At 38.5% G+C, this 23,119-nt stretch overlaps 1 protein-coding gene across 1 annotated transcript; it reads left to right on the forward strand.

Moving 5' to 3' along the window:
• The first annotated feature begins 865 nt into the window (after positions 1–865).
• On the forward strand, positions 866–19,265 carry LOC143879463 (protein REDUCED CHLOROPLAST COVERAGE 3-like). The gene is made up of 23 exons (XM_077381863.1): positions 866–1,207; positions 1,440–1,501; positions 1,716–1,808; positions 1,904–1,976; positions 2,669–2,956; positions 3,056–3,120; positions 5,484–5,615; positions 9,572–9,613; positions 9,757–10,290; positions 10,391–10,545; positions 11,007–11,496; positions 12,137–12,199; positions 12,284–12,385; positions 12,816–13,133; positions 13,252–13,344; positions 13,431–13,532; positions 13,633–13,737; positions 13,990–14,123; positions 14,395–14,578; positions 15,807–15,938; positions 16,511–16,623; positions 16,707–16,788; positions 17,208–19,265. Exons 1-23 carry the CDS (start codon positions 1,138–1,140, stop codon positions 18,900–18,902), a joined length of 5,127 nt encoding a protein of 1,708 aa, XP_077237978.1. The 5' UTR covers positions 866–1,137; the 3' UTR covers positions 18,903–19,265.
• The last annotated feature ends 3,854 nt before the right edge of the window (positions 19,266–23,119 follow it).

Genomic DNA, 23,119 nt, shown 5'->3' on the forward strand with positions numbered 1-23,119 from the left:
TTGCTCATATTGAGATTCTTCCGGTCACAATTTACGTTACGTGCACGCAAATGAGATCGGGGTGCGTAACACGCACCACTCTTATGGTAAAACAAAGACAAACGGTCCCTTTCTCGTTATTTTTGCGAGAAGCAATCTTAACGAGGAATCAACAAAACATGCTTGTAGTGCGTAGGTAGGCCCCCATCATTTTGATCAATCTAGATTTTCCACCTTGCGGGACCCATCTCAGAAATCTCTCAGCCCCAATCCATCACTGCCGAGCCCACTTTAGGTCATTGGTGGTAGGGCCCACCTGTTGCATGGCATATGTGGGCCCCACCCTTGTTAAACCTAGATTGTCTAACTTGCGGGTCCCATCTTAAAACCCGCCATCCATCGACGATGGGCCCACCAATGTAGAGTTAAAATTTTCAAGCCCACTTTATGTCATTGGTGGTGGGGCACACCCGTTGTACGTTGCGTAGGTGGCCCCACCCTCGATAAATCTAGATTGTCCAACTTTGTGGGCGATTTAGATTCTTTTCATAGTAAAAATTTTCAAACATATTTCCTCCGACAAAATTTCCATAGATTTGCCGTGCGTACCAACCAGAGAAAATGTGAGAAGCGATTTGATAAAAAAGAGAGGTTGTTTCTATTCACAACCACTCCCGTCAGAGGGCCCATCCACATGCCGGTAGGTCACCTCACCAATGTCCAACCACGTGATAAAACAAAACTATCGGTCGTGGCAGCAAATCATCCTAAGCCCTCCACGTGTCTTCAATCCAACGGTCTTCTCCCTCCCCTCTCTATTTCTCTTTTGTCGTATTGCATGGTTTTCTCAGTTAAAAGCCCACATGAGAGAGAGAGAGAAAGAGAGTGAGAGAGAGAGACCTAGCAGAAACGAGAGGCCAGGATTCCTCACAAATCCATGGAATGGTAGCAAAAAAACCCTTATCCTATCCCCAACTCCCCTTTAAAGATTTCATCCAAAAGCCCTCTTCTCCTCTCTTACCTTTTCTTCCTTATCAAAATCTATTACTTTTCTGATTCTTATGAGTCTCCCGAACAATCTGGGCTGATTCAATTCAAATGCCAAGATTTGAAATGGGTCTTTAAATGCAACCCCAAAAGAAGCTTTTCTAAGACAAAATGGCCCCCAAAACAGGTCGTGGAAAGGCGAACAAAACCAAGGCAGATAGGAAGAAAAAAGAAGATAAAGGTTAGCTTTATTGATAAATTTACAATTTCTACTTTACAAAACTACTAAGGGGAGTGATTAATCGACCCCCATATATCTTAAATCGACTCCCCATGTGTCTTTATCTCTCCTCTGGGTTAGAGAGAGAAGAGGAGAGAGATACACTATTTGGGAGTCGATTTATCACTGCCCAACTACTAATTGTGCTGTATAAGATTACTTCTTTTTCAAATTTTTTTTTTTCTGTTTACAGTAGTGCCCACTGTTCTTGACATCACTGTAATCACTCCTTATGATTCCCAAGTTGTACTCAAGGTATACTCCTTTTTTCTTTTCCTTTTTCTTTGGAGTTTTGCTGTTTACTGTTTGCACACCTTGTTTTGGTAGATACGTCAGAGGGGAGTGTTTCTATTAAAACGAGGGGGTGTTAATACCAAACTCTTGTCCTTTCTTTCCTTCTAATTCAAAAATTTTCCTAGTTTCATCCGCCTGTTCAATTCAATGCAAGTTGGGTTTGTTGCCAATGCAGGGAATCTCCACCGATAAGATTCTGGACGTAAGAAAGCTATTGGCCGTCCATGTTGACACGTGTCACCTCACTAATTATTCGTTGTCTCATGAGGTAAATATTTAAATAATCATTAAGTATTTAATAACAGAAGCATACTTTCCATTTTCATGATATTCTTCTCTTGACAAACCCAAGTATCTTTACAGGCTCGACGGCAGAGATTGAACGATGCAGCTGAGATCGTCACGCTAAAACCATGTGTGGTTCGGATTGTGGAAGGTGAGAGATTATTTTTATTCAATCCTCCTACAATTTACAAGATTTATGCATCTGAATTTCATTTTTCCCTAGTTTTTATTTTACATTGATGAAAGTAAATTGGCTTACTTGGGTTGAAATGTAAGAGGCAATATGGGCCCACGGTCCAAAATCATCCGTCCATCTAAGCAATGCAAACTGGATGCACATTCAAGGGCTTGGATTGGACGGCTAGCGACAGTTGACTTGGCAAGTTTTTTAGAGCTACGTTGCATGGTGGCGCGTGCACATTAATTTATTAGGATTAAGTGCTTATTAGTTTTATGTTAAATTGTTAGGAAATTAAAAAATTGGGGGTATAATATAGATCGTCTGATCAACTCTTGTGGGGCCCAATTTTTATTTTGAGGCTTCTCCAACTTGTGGTAAAGAAACAATTTTCTGGAGAAATCTTTTTTCGTCAGAAATGTTTTTCTTGCAATCCAAACCGGGATTTATGAAGTCCCCGGGCCCAAGAACCGCACGTCTGCTACACAGTTACTCATCTTCTCTTGCAAGGCTAAAACAGTAAAACAGAAAGACAGAAATGGGCGTGGATTTGATACCGGCACTCGCTTATTTTGCTGTTGAGAAAGAACTTGCCGGTTTTGAAAATTGTAACTTTACGCCCACGAAATATTTGTTATTAACGGTTTTGCCACTGAATTTTGCAGAGGACTACATCAAAGAGGAAGAAGCAGTGGCACACGTGCGGAGGCTCCTTGACATTGTTGCCTGCACAACCTCCTTCGGCAAGCAAAGTAATGGAAAAACAGAACCAACACCCAAAACCAGAAAACAACAAACTTCAGCTCCACATTCCAATGGAAAATGCCCATCTTCGGAAAATGGCATTTCTGCAATTTCCAACAAGTACGACATGGCTGCGATTCAACCTCTTCCCAAGCTCTCTAAGTTTTACGATTTTTTCTCATTCTCTCACATCACTTCTCCTGTTCTATGTAAGTATTTTCTTCTAGAAATCCCTCCTTTTGTTTTTAATTGTATTGTCCTTTTGTTTTAGGGTTTTAGATGAGATTTTGTTCTGGCTTTTGTTGCAGATGTAAAAAGATGTGAACACCAGGCTATTGAAGAAAGGCGTGAGGGTGACTATTTCGAAATAGAGGTGTGTTAGGGGTCCTTAAGTTTTGATTGTTGTGTTCTGTTTCCTCTCTAACACATTAACCTACTTTCAAAATAAAAATGAAATTACATAATTACTCTTATACATGTTAAACACTAGTCCTCAAGTTGTGTTGTGAAGATTGGGAATGATTACATTTAGGAAATGTTGTAATGACAACCAACCTCGATTGTTTAGTGCATTCGTGGAATACTGTGTTAGAAAGAAATCTAAATGGCACTCTGATTCTTGCACCGTAGAGGTGTTGGGTGAATTGATGAATGCTGATGTGAAATTGATGAGCTTGAAGCTAGACAATCTCACTGTATGCAAGAGACATGGGATGCTAATTTAGATTCAACACTAGTCTTGGACATTGTTGGCTGCTTGTTTTTCTTCTAGGAGATTAGTTCTGAGAAAAATCATTATTTAGCTTAAGCGATTAGTGACAAAGGGGAAGCAAAAGACAGCAAGAAACTATGGCTAGATGAGGAGTAAATGTAACAAAGGATGCAATCCTGAAAGTGGAGCAAGTTAGCAGCAACCATGAAGTGGCTGATAGCGTGAACAACTTGACTAATTTCGGGTGTGGGAGTTGGAATTTTTATGCCATGGTTCTTGACTTCTTGTAGCCAAGTCTGTGACATGAGGGCTTGCGAAGGTGGGTTTAGCTAGAAGGGCCACTTATGGACAACGTAGAGTTGACGGAGCAAATTTTAGACAATCATCTATGGACATGACTTCCTCATGAACAACATTGATTGGTTGCAAAGGAATGGATGGAGAATGGGAATGTGAATAGTTTCTAACTCAGTCTCGTTGCATTAGAAAATGAATGAGGGTATCCTCCTCTTGTTAAGAAAAAAGTGATCTTACCTAAGTGAGGGATGGTGGTTCATGCACAATCATCTCCTACTAGAGGTTATGAGAGAGGAGATGAATGATAAAAATCTTGATTGCCCTTTAGACAAGGCCTTAATGTTCCACTTCACCTGTATCAAATTAGTATAATTTACTTGCCCATAAAGAGTTTCAAGATACTTGAACAAATCATATGTAGATAAGCTTTCAGTCCCACCAAGCTGATGGGGTTCCATGTAGGCAAGAATGTAGGCAAGCACAAGTTCATTCCTCTCCTTCGTTTCAAGATGCACATGTTATTGTCACTGGAGTATGTTGGCATCAAATCAAGTGGAGCCATCACCATAATCCAAAACAGCTTTTACTATGAGAAACTTCATCCTGGTAGCAGACCTTTTCCCTTAATTATTTTCATCAAATTAGGGGAGTTTTCATCCATCATACTTTTAATCATTAAAGGAAACAATAAACAAAGAAGAAACGAAGGAGATTGGTAAACTTACAGTGAGATGTTTAATGAAACATTATAACGGGCCTTGGTTGATCCGCTTGCTGGGGTTAGATTCGAGCACTAGCCGGATGGTTCTAGTATTTGTACAGCAAGGGGTGTAGTGATAGGTTTGACCAAGTTCTCTTATACCATGTTACCTTCAATAACACTGATACATTGCACTATGGCTGTACAAAAATAAATAATGTATTATGTGATTAAAAGGAAAGAAATGCAGTATGAATATAAAAGGAAGAATAAAAGAACAAAAAGATACATGATTTGCCTGAGACACCAATCTACTTAAGAATAACAGGAAAACTATGACGCTTATGCATCTAATAATTAACCCATCTACTTAAGAATAACAGGAAAACTATGACGCTTATGCATCTAACAATTATTATTTTATTTTTTTAGTTGGAGCTTAACTTTTATGCTTGTAAAGCTAGTTCAATAGAATTCATGGGTATCCATTTTCGACCTTTTTTTTTAATTTGAAAAATGGACATTTGCTTGTTTTCTTCTTAGTGGGTGACGGCATATACATTCATATATTGATTGTGAGAAACTGAATATGATGGTTAATCTGAGTTATTTCTATCACAATAATGATATTTTGAGTTAATCACTGTGAAATAAATGATATATTATGTGGAGTTGAGGCACATCACCATGTAAATGTTATAGCATGCTAAATGCCTTCTATGCTTACTAGCATTTCACACTTATTTTATTTTTCCACTTTAGATACCTCTGTTAGGTGTCACATGGCACCTAAAATGGTCTGAGTACATGGATAACTAAAGAGACAACACCGATGTACTTTGAATGGCTTGCCATGTGACCGTGGCTTGAACTAAACTCGGGATGGCCACACTGTTTTCTTTCACTTCGTGGCTGCATCATGTCATATGCACCTCATGCTTGGCGTTCTATTTGAATCATAATGTTATACCTTGTTTTCTTTTTTGAATCCATGTTTTAGTTTTCTAAAGGAAATTGGGACTTGCAGGTTAAGATTTGCAACGGGAAGCTAGTAAATGTGGTTGCCTCCGTCAAAGGGTTCTATACTGTGGGGAAGCAGTTTATCCAAAGTCATTCTCTCGTGGGTCTATTGCAACAGCTTAGCAGGGCGTTTGCCAATGTGGGTACTTCGTTTTTAGTCTCTATTGCTTTCAAAGAATTTTCCCCATGCTCGTGACAATATTACATACATTTATTAATTTATTGAAGAACTTTGTGCATATAATTTGGCTTATCTTCAGTTATTTATATTAAGGGAAAATCATTACAAAAATGCTAAGTTTATGCGAAATTGTGAACAAAGGGTATTGATTTGAAATTTATAAAAAAGGTCTTGTCAGGTGAGAGAAGATGGCTTTTAGGACAAATATACCCCTGCTACATCTTTTTTCTCTCCACCTTTTTGCACCTATCCCTATGCACTTATTACCTTCTCACCTACCACCTTCTTCTTCCTCAAGACTTTTCTAACGTGGAAAACTCCATGGAAGGGTTTTGAAGGTTGCCATTTACAACAGGGTTTGGTAATCATGAGGGTTTATTCATGATAAACTTATCGAAGCAGTGTTACAAAATGCAAAGAAAATGAATTTCGAGCTTAAAACTGAATTTTGTTGTTTCCCCAATTTTCAAGATAAATCCATTTTCTTTGCATTTTTTAATTCTAAAACATCAAAATCAAGCTTCAATTTATGGTTGCCTGCATGACGCTAAGATCACAATGTATATCCCTATTATCCTTCGAATTTTTACTCAATTTGAAAATAAAAATCTTTGGAATTATCCCTATTCTACTGGCTTCTGTCGGAAGTCCGAACAAAACTTCGGACTTCCGAATGGAAGCCAGTATACATAACCAAAATATTGGTTCCATTCGGAAGTCCGAAGGTTTGTTCGGACTTCCGAACAAACGTTCAGACTTCCGACGGAAGACGGTCAAACTTTGTAGTTCGGTAATTGTCATATGTTAGTGCATCCTTTTGGTATTTTTTTTCGTAATTTTAATACTTTGCTTCCATTTTTTCGTAATTTTTCATTTAAAACTTAGCACTTCAGCCACAAATCCGTAATGATTACTATTTTTTGCAAGTAATGATTACTATTTTTTGCAATTATGCTTTTGCTAGCCACCTTTGCACCCATATTACTTCTGCCAATCTTTGCATCAAAAGATGGGCCACAAGCCGAGAAGTTGCCTCGACAAAGGTGGCTAGCAAATTCCCATACAAAAAAAGGGAAATGTTATCCACACTACTGTATTTTGATGAGGGCACTCCTCATTTAATTAAAAGTACGGTATGGCCCCCCATAAGATGATCCAAAGCGTCAATTAGATGGGCCACAGCCTAAATTGGTTGTGTCCCAAAAATCATTTCCATAGGTTGATCCTAACTCTCCGATCTATAGAGGGTTAGGACCAACCCTCTAACATTCTCATCAGAGGGTTAGGATAAACCTACGGAAATGCTTTTTGGGGCACAACCTATTTAGGCTGTGGCCCATCTAATGGACGGTTTGGATCATCCTATGGTGCGGGCCATACCGTACTTTTAATAAAGTGATGAGTCTCCTCATCAAAATACGGTAGTGCGGATAACATTTCCCAAAAACATCTTAAAAAATACGGCAAAAATCCGGGTGACACGCGGGTGGACCCGGCCCGTACGGGCCCGGCGTGGGAACCACATTTTATACCCCGGAACCACTAGGGAACCAAATTTTATACCTCGGAACCACTAGGGAACCACATTTTATACCCCGGAACCACTAGGGAACCACATTTCTACCCCGGAACCACTAGAGAACCACATTTTATACGCTAGAACCACTAGGGAACCACATTTTATACCTCGGAACCACATTTTATACCCCGGAACCATTACGGAACCACATTTTATACCTCGGAACCACATTTTATACCCTCGAACCACTACCGAACCACATTTTATGCCTCGGAACCACTACGGAACCACATTTTCTACCCCGGAACCACTAGGGAAACACATTTTATACCTCGGAACCACTAAGGAACCACATTTTCTTCTCCGGAACCACTAAGGAACCACATTTTATACCTCGGAACCACTAGGGAACCACATTTTATACCCCGGAACCACTAGGGAGCCACATTTTATACCTCGGAACCACTAAGGAACCACATTTTATACCTCGGAACCACTACGGAACCACATTTTATATGCTGGAACCACCAAGGAACCACATTTTATACCTCGGAACCACTACGGAACCACATTTTCTACTCCGGAACCACTAGGAAACCACATTTTCTACTCCGGAACCACTACAGAACCACATTCTATACTCCGGAACCACTAGGGAACCACATTTTATACCTCATAACCACTAGGGAACCACATTTTATACCCCGGAACCACTAGGGAACCACATTTTCTACCCTGAAACCACTACCGAACCACATTTTATGCCTCGGAACCACTAGGGAACCACATTTTCTACACCGGAACCACTAGGGAACCATATTTTACACCTCAGAACCACTAGGGAACCACATTTAATGCCCTGGAATCACTAGGGAACCATATATTATACCTCAGAACCCCTACGGAACCACATTTTATACCTCGGAACCACTACGGAACCACATTTTCTACTCCGAAACCACTAGGAAACCACATTTTATAACCCGCAACCACTACGGAACCACATTTTATACCCCGGAACCACTAGGGAACCACATTTTATACCCCGGAACCACTAGGGAACCACAATTTCTACCCCGGAACCACTAGGGAACCACATTTTATACCCCGGAACCACTAGGGAACCAGATTTTCTACCTTGGAACCACTACGGAACCACATTTTATACATCGGAACCACTACGGAACCACATTTTATACCCCGGAACCACTAGGGAACCACATTTTATACGTCGGAACTACTACGGAACCACATTTTCTACTCCGGAACCACTAGGGAACAACATTTTATACCCCGGAACCATTATGGAACCACATTTTATACCCCGGAACCACTAGGGAACCACATTTTATACACAACAACCACTAGGGAACCACATTTTATACCCCAGAACCCCACAATTTCTACCTCGGAATCACTAGGGAACCACATTTTATACCCCGGAACTACTAGGGAACCAGATTTTCTACTCTGGAACCACTACGGAACCACATTTTATACCTCAGAACCACTAAGGAACCGCATTTTATACCCCGAAACCACTAGGGAACCGCATTTTATACGTCGGAACTACTACGGAACCACATTTTCTACTCCAGAATCACTAGGGAACAGCATTTTATACCCCGGAACCATTAGGGAACCACATTTTATACCCCGGAACCACTACAAAACCACAATTTATACCTCGGAACCACTAGGGAACCACATTTTCTACCTCGGAACCACATTTTATACCCCGGAACCACTAAATTCTAACATGTAACCAAATATGATTGTATACATAGAGAGATAGAGAGAGGTCAAGATAAACATTGCAACCAAACAAAGAGTCTCATAAATAGGGTGAAAAAACCAAAGCACAAAAACCATGAAAACATGAAGAGAAGATGTTAAACCTAACATAAGCTATGTTTATCACCCAAATAAGCAATGGAGATTTTTTTTCCAAACTACAATGGCAATAGTAATAGAGCTTGGAAACATTGGCAATGGAGCTTGGAAACGTTGGCAATGGAGTTTTTTTCCAAAACTACAATGGCAATGGCAAGCTTCAAAAACCTTCCATGAAGCCTTGAGGAAGAAGAAGGTGGTAGGTAAATGGCAACCTTCAAAACCTTCTCATGGAGTTTTCCACGTTAGAAATGCCTTGAGGAAGAAGGTGGTAGGTGAGAAGGTAATAGTGTATAGGGATAGGTGAAATAGTGGAGGGAAAAAAGAGGTAGGAGGGGTATGTTTGTCCTAAAAGCCATCTTCTCTCACCTGACAACATCTTTTTTATAATTTTCAAATCACTACCCTTTATTCACAATTTAGAATAAACTTTGCATTTTTGTAATGATTTTCCCTTATATTAAAAGGTTTATTGTCATGATTACCTTTTGATCACATGCAGGGATATGATTCATTGATGAAAGCTTTTGCAGACCACAATAAGGTGATATTCAGAAAACTTTTTGAAAGATTATTTAGTATTAGATTTCTGGGAATTAGAACTTATTAAACACAAGTTCCTAGCAGAATATGCCCACACAGTAGCACTTCTTGCTGAAGATTTTGTATTTTCATGCAAATTTCTAGTTTGGGAATCTTCCATATGGATTCCGTGCAAATACATGGCTTGTGCCCCCAATGGTTGCAGAGTGTCCATCAAAATCCCCCCCTCTGCCAACGGAAGATGAAAACTGGGGTGGCAATGGTGGTGGTCAGGGACAAAATGGTAAATATGATTATAGGCCATGGGCCAAAGAATTTTCAATTCTGGCGAGCATTCCATGCAAAACTGAGGAGGAGAGACAAATCCGGGATCGCAAGGCCTTTTTGTTGCACAGTCTATTCGTAGACGTCTCGGTTTTCAAAGCTGTTTCAGTAATCCGTCATCTTGTAGATTGCAATACACACTCCAACATTTCACCTGGAATTTCCCAAGACTCAGTATTGCATGAAGAACGAGTTGGAGATTTGAGTATTGTGGTGAAAAGAGATGTGGCAGATGCAAGTTTGAAACTGAGTGAAAAAATCAATGGCAGCGGAGAAGCTGGTATGTCTGCTAAGGAGGTTGCACGAAGGAATCTTCTTAAAGGGGTCACTGCAGATGAAAATGTGATTGTTCATGTAAGGATACATATATAGTCCCCTGTTTGCTTTTCTTTACAACCATGTATAATATTCTCTCTCATGTTATGAATAATGAATGAACCTAGTGCCCTCGCAGGATACTGCTGCTTTAGGTGTCGTCATTGTTAGGCATTGTGGGCACATGGCAGTTGTAAAAGTTTCAGGTGATAAGAGGAAAGGAGGTTACACAGCACAAGATATTGATGTTGATGATCAGCCTGGTGGAGGTGCTAATGCCTTGAATGTCAACAGGTATGATCGTTATAATTTGTCGAGAATTTATATGATGAAAGGCCTTATGAACTCGTACTCATCATCCCATCCTTGATATTTGATCCAACAGCAGCTCACTTTTTGATGAGCTTCTCTTGTATCAAATATCAAGGGTGGTACCTTTATCATACCACCTTAAGGTGTTCATACGGCGTTTCATCATATAATTTCTCTAATTTGTCTATGCACTTGCGTACACATAATAAAAGTTACCTTTGAAAAAAAACTTTCATACACATGTAGCTACATATATGCATACACAGGCACATATGAATGCAATAGAAGTCAACTAGGTCTTCAATAGATATGCATATGCATCTTTCCAGACATTTTTGAGTGAATATATCATATATGTGTATCAATCTAAATGTTTTCCATTAGGCATGTGTTGCTAGTTGCTATACATCATGCACTTACTAGATCTTGAAATCTGTGTGCAGCTTGAGAGTTCTGCTCCACAAGTCATGTTGCACGGAGTCATATTCAGATGATTTAAGGGCATCTAGGAGTTTAGTGCGAAGAGTAATTAATGATAGCTTGGCCAAGTTACAGGAGATGCCTGCCATTACTGAAAGAACGATCAGATGGGAGCTTGGAGCTTGTTGGGTACAGCATCTACAAAAACAGGAAACTTCAACAAGTAATGATTCTAAGAGCAGTGGGGAAGAGAACAAGTTCGAACCAGCTGTTAAAGGTCTTGGGAAGCAATTTGAACTATTGAAGAAGATAAAAAAGAAAAAAGATACCAAGAGTGGTAAATTTGATACAGTGAATGGTGATTCAATCGCTGATAGCACACATTTACTGGAATCGTCTGATTTACTGGAACTAAATGAGGGTGAGTGCGGCAGTGAAGCTGCAATAAAGAAACTCCTTCCTGAAGCTGCCTTTTTGCGCTTGAAAGAATCTGGAACCGGTCTTCATCAAAAGGTCTCTTAGTTGCTCTTTGGAAAATACTGGTTCATTTTATACTTGTAGGCATATTTCTTACTTGATTTTTCTTGATAATTGAACTTGTTTATAAAAGTACTGGGTTTGATTTTTGCTAGCTTTGAATTTTTTATTTCAGATGAAAGCACTTGTACACATTTTCTTTTTATTGTTAAAAATCGGTTATGTATCAAAAGGAGCATGTGATAAAACCAACATCAGAAAGTTCCGTCAAAATTTATTGTAACAATTAGTCAGATAACCAAATGATATCACTTAGATATGTAGTCGAATAACCGAATGATATCACTTAGATTTGTAGTCGAATGTGAGCTAGAGGATGCATGGGGAGTTTTCTTACATCAGCATCCAAAGAAATTAAATGCTGCAGGAACTATCAGTCAGATAGATATCATCAGAAGGCACATTTTTATGTACTTTTTACTATGTAGCGCATGAACATATTGTGTTATGATGCATTGTTTTGTTTGCACTTTGCAGATAAGTACTAACATGTAATGATGGTTGAGGATTTATGATTGGTTTTTCTTTAGTCCCATAGACGCTTTAAATTGATATTTGAAGATCGGTTTTGGTCTAACATCATATATTATTGGTTTGATTTTGTGCTTGCAAACAGTCATTAGATGAGCTCTCAGAGATGGCACATAAGTATTATGACGATATTGCTTTACCAAAGCTGGTAAGTCTCCATATTCTGTGACTACACATTTCCGGATCCACAACCTAAGCTCCTGTCTCTGAGTTGCAATTCTGATTTCTATAGGTATCGGATTTTGGCTCACTTGAACTTTCTCCCGTGGATGGACGGACATTAACTGATTTCATGCACACAAGGGGACTGCAAATGCGTTCACTGGGATGTGTGGTGAGAACCCTTAACACATTATCTGTTGATTTTTTTTCTAATTGCAAATGGGCTTCCTTTGGAAAGTTTTTCACCATAACCATAGGGCTGTTTTTACTGGAATTGGGAATGAGGGCATGGGCATAGGCTGTCTAACACAATAATCTTTAGCTTCTTTTATAAAATGTTTCTATACGGGCATAATGTTAGTGCTAGGAGATGGGCTTAGGTTGTCTAACTCAACAATCTTTAGGTTCTTTTATAAAAAGTTTCTATACGGGCACAATGTTAATGCTGGGAAAAGCTAAGAAATAGTTTTTCTCTTAATTTTTTACTGTGCACATAGGTGTGATGCCTATTTTGAAGTGTTTGAGTGACAGCCTTAGGGCAACTGCTTCTTCCCTTTGGTAATTTAATTTACATTGATTCTTTATCTCATTAAATGAACCAGGTTGAACTTGCAGAGAAGCTGCCTCATATACAATCACTTTGTGTTCATGAGATGGTTACGCGAGCCTTTAAGCACATAATACAAGCTGTTGTCGCTGCTGTTGGTAATGTAGGGGAGTTGTCTTCTGCAATAGCTTCATCATTGAATTTGTTGTTAGGATCCTGGACAAAGGAAAATGATGGTCAAGACTTAAATGAAGACCATGTTCTCAAAATGAAGTGGTTAGAAACCTTCATTTCCAAAAGATTTGGTTGGAGTCTAAAAGATGAATTCCAGCACTTGAGGAAGTTTGCAATTCTCCGTGGGCTTTGCCATAAGGTACCATCCATCAACAACTGATTTAAACTCAAGGTGGATTTGGATCATTCATGTCACCCACAAATTCAATATATTCCTGTTCAAAGTAATTTTCTTGTGCCTCATCTTTTTTATTTAGGTTGGAATGGAGTTGGCTCCTAAAGATTATGACATGGATATCCCAAACCCTTTTAAGAAATCCGACATTATCAGCATGGTTCCTGTGTACAAAGTAGGCTTTCAGTGCTCAACCCAATATTTCATCTTGGAAAGCATCTAGTGATAATTTTAACCTTGTACTTGAACTCTGTACTACAGCATGTGGCATGCTCATCTGCAGATGGTCGAACCTTACTCGAATCATCCAAGACTGCACTGGATAAAGGAAAACTAGAGGATGCTGTTAACTATGGAACTAAGGTGCTAAATCACTCCATTTGAAACAAGTTCTTCTGTATTTCTTACTGTTCTAAATGTATGACTCTTATCGATTGTTGTCTTGCCTATGTTGAACCTGAAGGCACTGTCGAAAATGATAACAGTATGTGGTCCATACCATCGAATGACTGCGAGCGCCTACAGTCTTTTGGCGGTGGTCCTTTACCATACAGGAGATTTTAATCAGGTAACTTCACTAAGAGTTCTGTCTGTTTGCAATTCAAAATAGTTAATACAAAAGCAATCTTAAATAAAAAACCACAATATGCATTGAAAGAGAATAGCAATAGAAAGACTGAATAGAACACAATGGCATAGATGAATAACCCTTCAAGATAAAGAAAAAACAATGGGATCAGAACTCATATCTTAGATGTTGAAAAACAAAATTGTTCCGTTACTTTATTATCTAACTTCATTTTGTTCCTCATTGCAATAGGCAACTATATATCAACAGAAGGCTCTTGATATCAATGAGAGGGAGCTCGGTCTTGATCACCCAGATACAATGAAAAGCTATGGCGATCTTTCTGTTTTCTACTATCGCCTCCAACACACTGAACTAGCTTTGAAGTAAGTTACATCTGCTTCATATTTCTTATTTTATTGGGCTTGCTAAACACAAACCTTAGTCTTTGAATTTTACATTTTCTTATGCGGTCCTGTACTATGGACTTGAACATTTCATGCTCTATTGAAAGTTTACCATTGCATTAAGTTTTTGGGAACAATAAGAAATATTTTTGAGAAGTCTCTTTTGGTGAGATGTGTTAATCATTTGGAGAAATTTCATTCAATTGTGTAATGTGTAGTTTCCTTAATCTTTACTTCTCTCTGTGTCCAGGTATGTCAACCGTGCATTGTACCTTCTTCATTTCACGTGTGGTCTGTCACATCCAAATACTGCTGCAACATACATAAATGTGGCTATGATGGAAGAAGGCATGGGAAATGCACATGTTGCTCTCAGATACCTGCATGAGGCCCTTAAGTGCAATCAAAGATTGTTAGGAGTCGATCACATACAAGTCTCTCTCTCTCTCTCTCTCTCTCTCTCTCAGACACACACACATGAACACTCATAAGTACAAGCACATGGTGATGCATATTCCATAGTTGCCTGCATGCACACACACATACACATTCATCGACTTTATTGGGCATACATGGAGATGCTTGATCCCTATCAGGCATTGATACGTGCATGCTAGTGTTCTGACCTATGTTGCATCAGTACGGATACAAGTGTTGGAATCCAACACGGGTATCGAGGGTCATATTCGACAAACCTCAAAAAGAATGATTCATTGATTCGCAAAAATATTTTAATCAATTCTCAAATTCTATTTTATTTTACATAATAATATGATTATAACAGGTAATATAATGAAATTTTTAATAGGCAACGTAGATATAATGTTTTATTTCCATTTAAGAAACTTACTATTATGATGGGTAAAACTCAAAGCATGCGGCAATTGTAAAGTCGTGGTAGTAGTATTCTAGAAAAAACAAATAAAAGAAATCTAGAAGTGTCTCAAAGAATCCAGAAGCATTGGAATCCGAGATGTGTTTGATATGGATTCTTCACCCATCTAGAAGAATCCATGTAATATGGGTTCCGACCAATAAACCTACATGCGCAAAGCTACACAATTACCTGGATAAAGCAGATAGAGGCACATGTTTTTCTTTAAAGACGCATATGACATACCTTAATACATTCAAGATACATGCCCTCATCTGCCTGTCCATGCCTCTGCCAAGCCGACATTGGTTCACGCCCATTGACCACAGACATTGACATATTTTACACTATCTACATAAATTTGTTGACTTATCCAATTGGTTATTATGATCTTATAAGCATGGTTTTAAATTTCGACCGAAATCGGATTTCAGTCAACCACGAAACCGAAATCGTAAATACCCGAAACGTTACTTTATTTCCGCTGAAAATTTGAAAATCAACCAACAATCTCGATTTTTTAACTTATTTAATATTTTCCTGAAATTTCGGAACTTCAGCCAAATTTTGGGATAAGATAAAATATTATATTTAACGATTTCGTCAAATTTCGACCGAAATTTCGGTTTCGGTGAGGACCAAAACGCATTCTGAAACCAAAATTTGAAACCATGCTTATAAGCACTGCTAAGAATTATACTATAGCTACCAAAAAATTTATTACAATAAAGATGGCACCAATGGCATGGAACGAAGCAATTTATTCTGGTTTCTTTTCTATCTGACAGACTGCTGCAAGCTATCATGCCATTGCCATAGCTCTTTCACTGATGGATGCTTATTCCCTCAGTGTGCAACATGAGCAAACCACTTTGCAGATACTTCAAGCCAAACTTGGATCAGAGGACCTCCGCACTCAGGTATATTTTACATGTGATAAATTTTGGGTGTTGTCTGGTTTGTTTATTTAAAATTACGGGCTTATTTAAAATTGCTGTTAAAAAGGGCGGCCCAATGCATGAGGCTCCCGCCATTGCAGGGTCTGGGGAGGGCTAGATGTATGCAGCCTTACCCCTGCTTTGCAGAGAGGCTGTTTACGTGACTCAAACCTGTGACCTACAGGTCACAATGGAGCAACCTTACCATTGCGCCATGGATTATTTAAAATTACTGTTAAGGTATAAAATATTAAATAACGCCATCATGAACAGCTTAAGCTTTTGGAGTTATTGGTTGTATCAGAGCAAAGGTCCTGGGTTGAAAACCCATTGATATTAAAAATCCACATGTAATGGCCAAACCCAAAAGAGGGTCCACATGTGCCATGTGTAGTCCAACCATTAAAAGAGTGGATACATTTGAGGGGGAGTGTTAAGGTATAAAATATTGAACAACGCCATCTCCAACAACTTAAGCTTTTGGAGTTTTTGGTTGTTTAACAATTACAATATGCTCAGATTTGTAGTACTGAACAATGTATATTCTAATGCAGGATGCAGCTGCATGGCTTGAGTATTTTGAATCAAAAGCATTGGAACAGCAAGAGGCAGCCCGCAATGGCACTCCAAAGCCAGATGCATCCATTGCAAGCAAAGGTCACCTTAGGTACTGATGTTATTGCCCACATACTTGGTTTAAACAGAGTAATTAGTTGGCTGTAGTTTAAAATCTATGCTCCATTGGCTCAGTGTATCAGATCTTCTTGATTTTATAAATCTGGACCAATACACGAAAGGAAGAGAGATGCAGAAGAAACAATGGCGTGCAAAGGTAGTTACATCATCCTCATGAATAATTGAATATTATCTTTTGTAGTCAGAGCAACTACTTTGGGAAGCTTTTCAGTTGTTAACTTACCAACTGCCAAATAAAATCAACCACTGAAAGTTGCAGTTTTGTGGAACACAATCAAGGACTTGAATTATTATGAATCTATGCTTTCATCAAGGTCGAGACAATATAGAATCTGTGAAAACTATTTTTGTTTTTCAAGAAGTTGATTGATTGTGCTTTTCTGATTATCAAATGGTGCATTCGTGGTTCAAAAAGTGCGAATGATTTGTAGTTACTTATTTTCTTTCTTTGTATCGATAAATCACATTTGGTTTTAGATCTTAACACTTTGTTATTTTCTCCTGCATATCCTGAACTTTTAGCTGGGTGCCAACTTTTTTTCCATGATTGGCTAGATTTTGCAGATTAGTGATAAAGCTTGCCAAGAACAAACTGCTGTGAATATTGATGACACACCAACAGCTCATACAATAGTAGGAGATTCTAGAGAGGAAGAAAGCCCAAAAGAATTTCACCCTGAAAAGATTAACAAAAATGATCATATCACAGCATGTGAGCCAATGTCAGTGGCTGTGATAGCATCAGAAGCAATGTCTGATGACGGATGGCAAGAAGCCAATCCAAAAGGACGGTCCGGAAACGTTGGAAGCCGAAAGTTTAGTGCAAGAAAACCAGCTCTTGCAAAGCTAAACATAAACCGCTTTGAGCCCTCAGATAAAACCTTGTCTCCAGCTGCAAAATCTAACTTTGCAACCTCTAGAACTGGTTCAACTGATGTGGGTGCTGCTGATAAGGTTTTGAAATCTTCAAGCCTAATTATTGGAGAGGATCCAAATAAACTGCAGGCAAAGAATCCAGACATAGGATCTCAAGTAAAACCAAATCCAAAAGTAACACCTATCTACAAGGTTCCTTCACCACTGTCAACACTAAACACAATGGCCTCAAAGTCAGTGTCCTACAAAGAAGTAGCTGTGGCACCTCCTGGTACGGTCTTGAAGCCAGCAGTGGAGAACCAGGTAGAAATTAACAAGGAGATAGTTGACCCCCAAACCCAAACCGATGATTCAGTTAAAACATCCATGGAGGATGATGAGGCCTGTGTAGAAGTAGCATTGAACGAAGAGGATGAAACTACAGGCACTACAGAGAAAGAACTTCAACCGTCCATCATCGAGTCATCAGTACATAACTTGGAAAAATCAACATCTGAATCGGATGAGAGTGACGGAAAAAAGGGTACAGAAACAAATGGAAGCAAGCTCTCAGCTGCAGCTCAACCATTCAGTCCAGGGACACCATCACTGATGACTCCTCCATTCAACTCAGTTGCTGGACCAGGTTTTTATGATGTGAGAACTGGTCATGGAACAATTTCGCCTCAACAGGTGGGAATTCCTAGAGTCCCTTGTGGCCCCAGATCACCTTTGTATTTTAGAACTGGCCACTCATTTCATATGAAACCCGGTTACGCAAACGGCCAGCTCACTGTTACGGACAAGGGCAGCTCCAATCCTTCAAAAACAATGAACCCACATGCAGCGGAATTTGTCCCTAAAAAGGAACAATTTCAATGTCGTGGGAAGCAATCAAGTCAGGAAATGGGTTCCTCAATTGCTGCAACTATGGAGTCGAATGATAATGCACTTTTGGAAGAGAAACAACTCAGTGAGAAAACTTCTAGTCAAGGTAGAGATGCTAGAGTGAAGAACAGTAGCAATAAGTTGCAAAACAATGAGCTTGCAAGGCAGATACTTCTTAGTTTCATCGTTAAGTCAGTTCAGCGTAATATGGATCCATCAAATAAGAGCAGGGCTAATCGGAGGAATAATGAAGTTCATGAGCAATTTTCTGATCCAATTAATAGAGACAGTGCAATAATCAAAGTTATCCATGGAAATGCTGATAAATTGGGTTCAGGGTCTCGATCAGATCACGAATTTCCCAAGGCTGTAGATGTAAATAAAAATAAGAACAGGGATGGAGAAGGGTTTACTTTGGTCTGTAACAGGAGAAGAAACAGGCAGCAGTTCAATAATCCCGTAAATGGGTTACATGCTCAGCAATCAATCTGCACTTCAGTTAGCTGAAGAATAAAGGGAAAAAGAAAATTTCTTTGAAAAGAAGTGGAGGGAATGCAGTTTAGTTCAAGTAGATTGATTTTTGTGGCGGGGGAAGACTACGGACAAGGTAACAACAATAAGTGTTTACTTGGAACATGTTTTTCTTTTCTGCTTGTCACTCTTTTACTGACAAAGGTTCTGCTCATCATCTTTGATATTTATTAGAAAATGGATGAAGGCAGGTTCCATGAAATCAGCTCTTCAACCTTTTTACAGACCCCTTTGAATGGTTTTGGTAAATTTCTGTAAAGAAGATGTTTCATTATCCTAAATTCTCTACATGGTCAATAAAAGCCTGTTGTTGAAATTTTAATTCAGCAACTTATATCAGTTTAGGCAGTTTTGGTGCTTCAGTGCACACCATGTACCATATCCTAATAACTGAATTTTTTTTTGGGATTTTTCGCACCACTAACCATGTTGCATCAGTAGGGGTGCAAGTGTCTGAATCCGATTCAGATATCGAGTGTCCGATTCAGAAAATCTCCAATAGTAAGATTCGTAGATTTGCCAAAATATTTTAATCATATCTCAAATTTTAATTTTTTCACATAATAATATGATTATAACAAATAATATTGAAAATTTTAATAGGTTAAGTAAATATATTGTTTTATTTCTATTTAAAAAACTTTAGGATTGGAATTGAGAAAAAAAAAAAAAAACACAGATAAAAGATATCTAAAAGTGTGGCAGGGAGTCACAAAGTCTTAGAATCTGACAGGTCTTTACAGGATTAGTGAGCTGCCGTATTTACGTCATGAAGCATTGGAATTGAGAAAATTCGGGTGCAGTATGCAAATTCGTGAGCATCTTTTGAATTAGATAGGAAATGTCTTTATTAGACCAGAATTTTCTGAATTAAATGCGAATTTTATGAATAATTTGTCAATTTCTTGTGGGGAGTGGTAAATCGACCCATGGGGGTCGATTTTAAGATACTTGGGAGTGGATTTATCACTGCCCTCTCTTGTCTATTATTTGTAAATCTTGTAAGAAATTAAGATTTATTGAAAAAGACACTATAGTGCTAACTGGCTAATATAACAAACACAGGCATTTAACAATCCTTCCACACTTTTTCTTGTCTTATTTGCAAAATAAGTATGTACAATGAGGGCGAGGTTTCTGAGCTCTAGCTCAAGCTAGAGCTCTATAAATACATCATCTCCATGTTGTTTCAATCATCCAACCCATTCATTTTATAGGACGGTGTTCCTAACAAACCATCTCCATACCATAATCATGACCATTCAATCCAAAGAAGCCTATTTTCTAGTCATCCATTCAATCTTTACAAATCCTAACCCTAACCATAACCTATAATCCTAACCATAACCATAACCCTAATCATAACCTATAAAATGAATGGGTCGGATGAGTCAAACAACTATGGGAGTAGTGGTTTATGAGCTCTAGCTCAGCTCAAAAACCTTTTCATAGAAAAACACATGCACACTTTCCGAAAATTTTCTAGGGGTGTTTCCAACAATCTCTTAATTTTTTTTTTCGAACATTTGCCTAGCCAAATTATTCCAGTCACTTTTCCGATGTGGATCTTTCGCTTTCCCATGGAACCCCAACACATCGGGCTTCTTTAGATACCTCTAAAAATTATTTACATATTATCTGGTACGCATATGCTCATATCTATCTATATATATATATATATATATATATATAATAAAGAGGAAGAGGGGTTTACTGTTCACTGCTGAGGTGGCACCCCTCTCCTTCCTCCCTCAAATCTACATGGCAAGATAATTCCTACGTGGCATTAGCAATTCATCCCCCCTTTTTTCCCATCAATACCCAAACGGCTTAAATCCCGCTAACTTGGCATATATGTAGATGGCATTTAATGGCTAGGATTGGAGATTGATTGATAAAAGTCGATTTCATTAATGAGGAGAAATTTTAGGAATTCTAAATTGGGTTAATTATTTAAAAAGAAGGGTAAAGAGATCTCTATTATGTAGGATTGAATAAGAGAGTTGAAGAATTGCGTGAGTTTTTAGGAAAGTTTTGGATGATTAAGAAGTTGTTGGAGGAGAGATTTTAGGAAACGTCCGTTCTCACAATAACTCCTCAAATCATATGCAAATTCATAAATTAACCAAACGTAAATATAACCTTTTTTCCAATAATAACAATATAAATTGGGAAATGATAAATGCACCCCTTTTCATCACTAGGGACACCCAGCAGCAGTGTATCAATGACTGCAGACGGGCTGATGTACTTCACGTTGGAAGGATTCAACGGATTTGATTGCCACGTACACTGCAGTTGGGTGTCCCATGTGATGAAAATGGGCGCATTTATCATTTCCCTATAAATTACACAAACACATTCTGTTAATTTCCATTTATGCAATTAATTTCTCTCATATTACTTTTCCATAACAGCCGATCTCCCAACCCCACCTAAAATCATAGTCTCTTCAGCTGCACCTAGGGGTGGCAAAATTGGCCGAACCGAACCGGAGCCGAAAATTCGGTTTCGGTTTGGTTAAACCAAACCGATTCAAAATTCGGTTTGGGGATCAAACCGAACCGAAACCGAATATTTCCAATTATTATGAGTAAGGGGTGGCAAAATTGGCGGAACCGAACCGAAACCGAACCGAAAATTCAGTTTTGGTTCGGTTTTGGTTTGGTAAAACCAAACCGATTCAAATTTCGGTTCGGTTCGGTTTGGGGGTCGAACCGAACCGAAACCGAACCATTGCCACCCCTAGCTGCACCCAGTCAATGCTAATGCGTTAAGTTTCATTAACACCGACGCATCATCTTCCTTTAACGCATCATCTTCAACCTCGATGGAATATGGGTGCGCAATCTGACCACCTGTTGAGGCCGCGACCGGACCACCCCTCTTTGAAGGGGAGGCACCACTCATGAAAGATTCTCAAGTACGTTCATGTTTCATGGCCGTTCAATTCTGTTTCTATTGTTTTCCTCAAATAAAGTTTGTAACTTATATTCTTCTTTGTTTCTATTCCCTTTTCTTAGATGAATATATTTTTTCACATAGGACTTGAAGGAGGTGATGACAGGAGTATTTTTTTCCCCTGCTCCAGTTTTTCTTTAGATTATCATTTTACAATGTTCACCTGTGAATTTAAATTTTCAATGCCTGTTTTTCTTAACTAATATTTCCTTTCATTTGTAAATCTATTTTAATTTTGGCTTTTGTAGGACGTAAAACACAATCATGGAAGGGTTTAGTTAATGTCGCAGTTTCAGGTGCTGCTCGAATGATATCAAACCATTTACTTTTCAAAGTATGGATTTTTATAATTTGAAGTGCAATAAGATGCTTGTGTTTAGAATTGATTGAAGAATGTATTCCTATTCAGGATTCTACAAAAATATATATAGGAAAAGTCCTTGCTCTCTTTGATGTTGGAATCCGATGGGGGCACGGCTGTCTTCAAAGCCTTTGCTTTTGATTCATTTTTAAGATGCTTACTTCCTTTTTAACGTGTTTTTAATCTGCTTGGATTTATAAAAATTGTTTTCCTGCTCTCATATTTTCTTTGTTGGTTTCAAACCATAGCCTGATGCATTTAGAGGTGATCGCTCCATTCAATTCTTCTCTCATATTCTTTTGCATCCATTCAATTTCTCCATAGTTTTTACTAATATAATTTTCTTCACCATTTTGTCAACCTTGAGTTTCTCATCTTTAACATGCACCCTGCGATAACTTTTCACACCTTTAGCATCCACCTTTGTCCCACTAGTTCATATATAATCTTATATGCAAATAGCGGGTTATAATACTTTGATATCTATCTTAGTTAATGGCTTCCGAAGTCACCTTAAAGTCCCATTTATAAATAAGATTCTAACTTAAATATCTTATTTGCTCCAATGTGCAATACAATGAAGCCCCAAGTCTGTTAAACTTGTTTGAATTGAATCATTAAGCAAGAGTTTCCCAATCGGATGGTAGGATGGTTGTATCAATTTAACTTTGATGGGCCCTACCATTTCCTTGCTAGGACCCATCAAATGAAAGATCCAAGTCAAGCCCTGATGTTATGTGGGTGGGCCAACCATTGCATTTCAAGAGAATTCTAGATAAATCGAGAATTTATATGGTGGCCGACAGTCAAACAACAAAGGAGAGAGAGAGAGAGAAAAAAAAAAAAAAAAACTCTCCCCCTTGATTTTTGC

Source organism: Tasmannia lanceolata, unplaced genomic scaffold (assembly GCF_043159265.1).
Source record: "Tasmannia lanceolata isolate RefF3 unplaced genomic scaffold, GAP_Taslan_0.1 ptg000006l, whole genome shotgun sequence".
Lineage (NCBI taxonomy): Eukaryota > Viridiplantae > Streptophyta > Magnoliopsida > Canellales > Winteraceae > Tasmannia > Tasmannia lanceolata.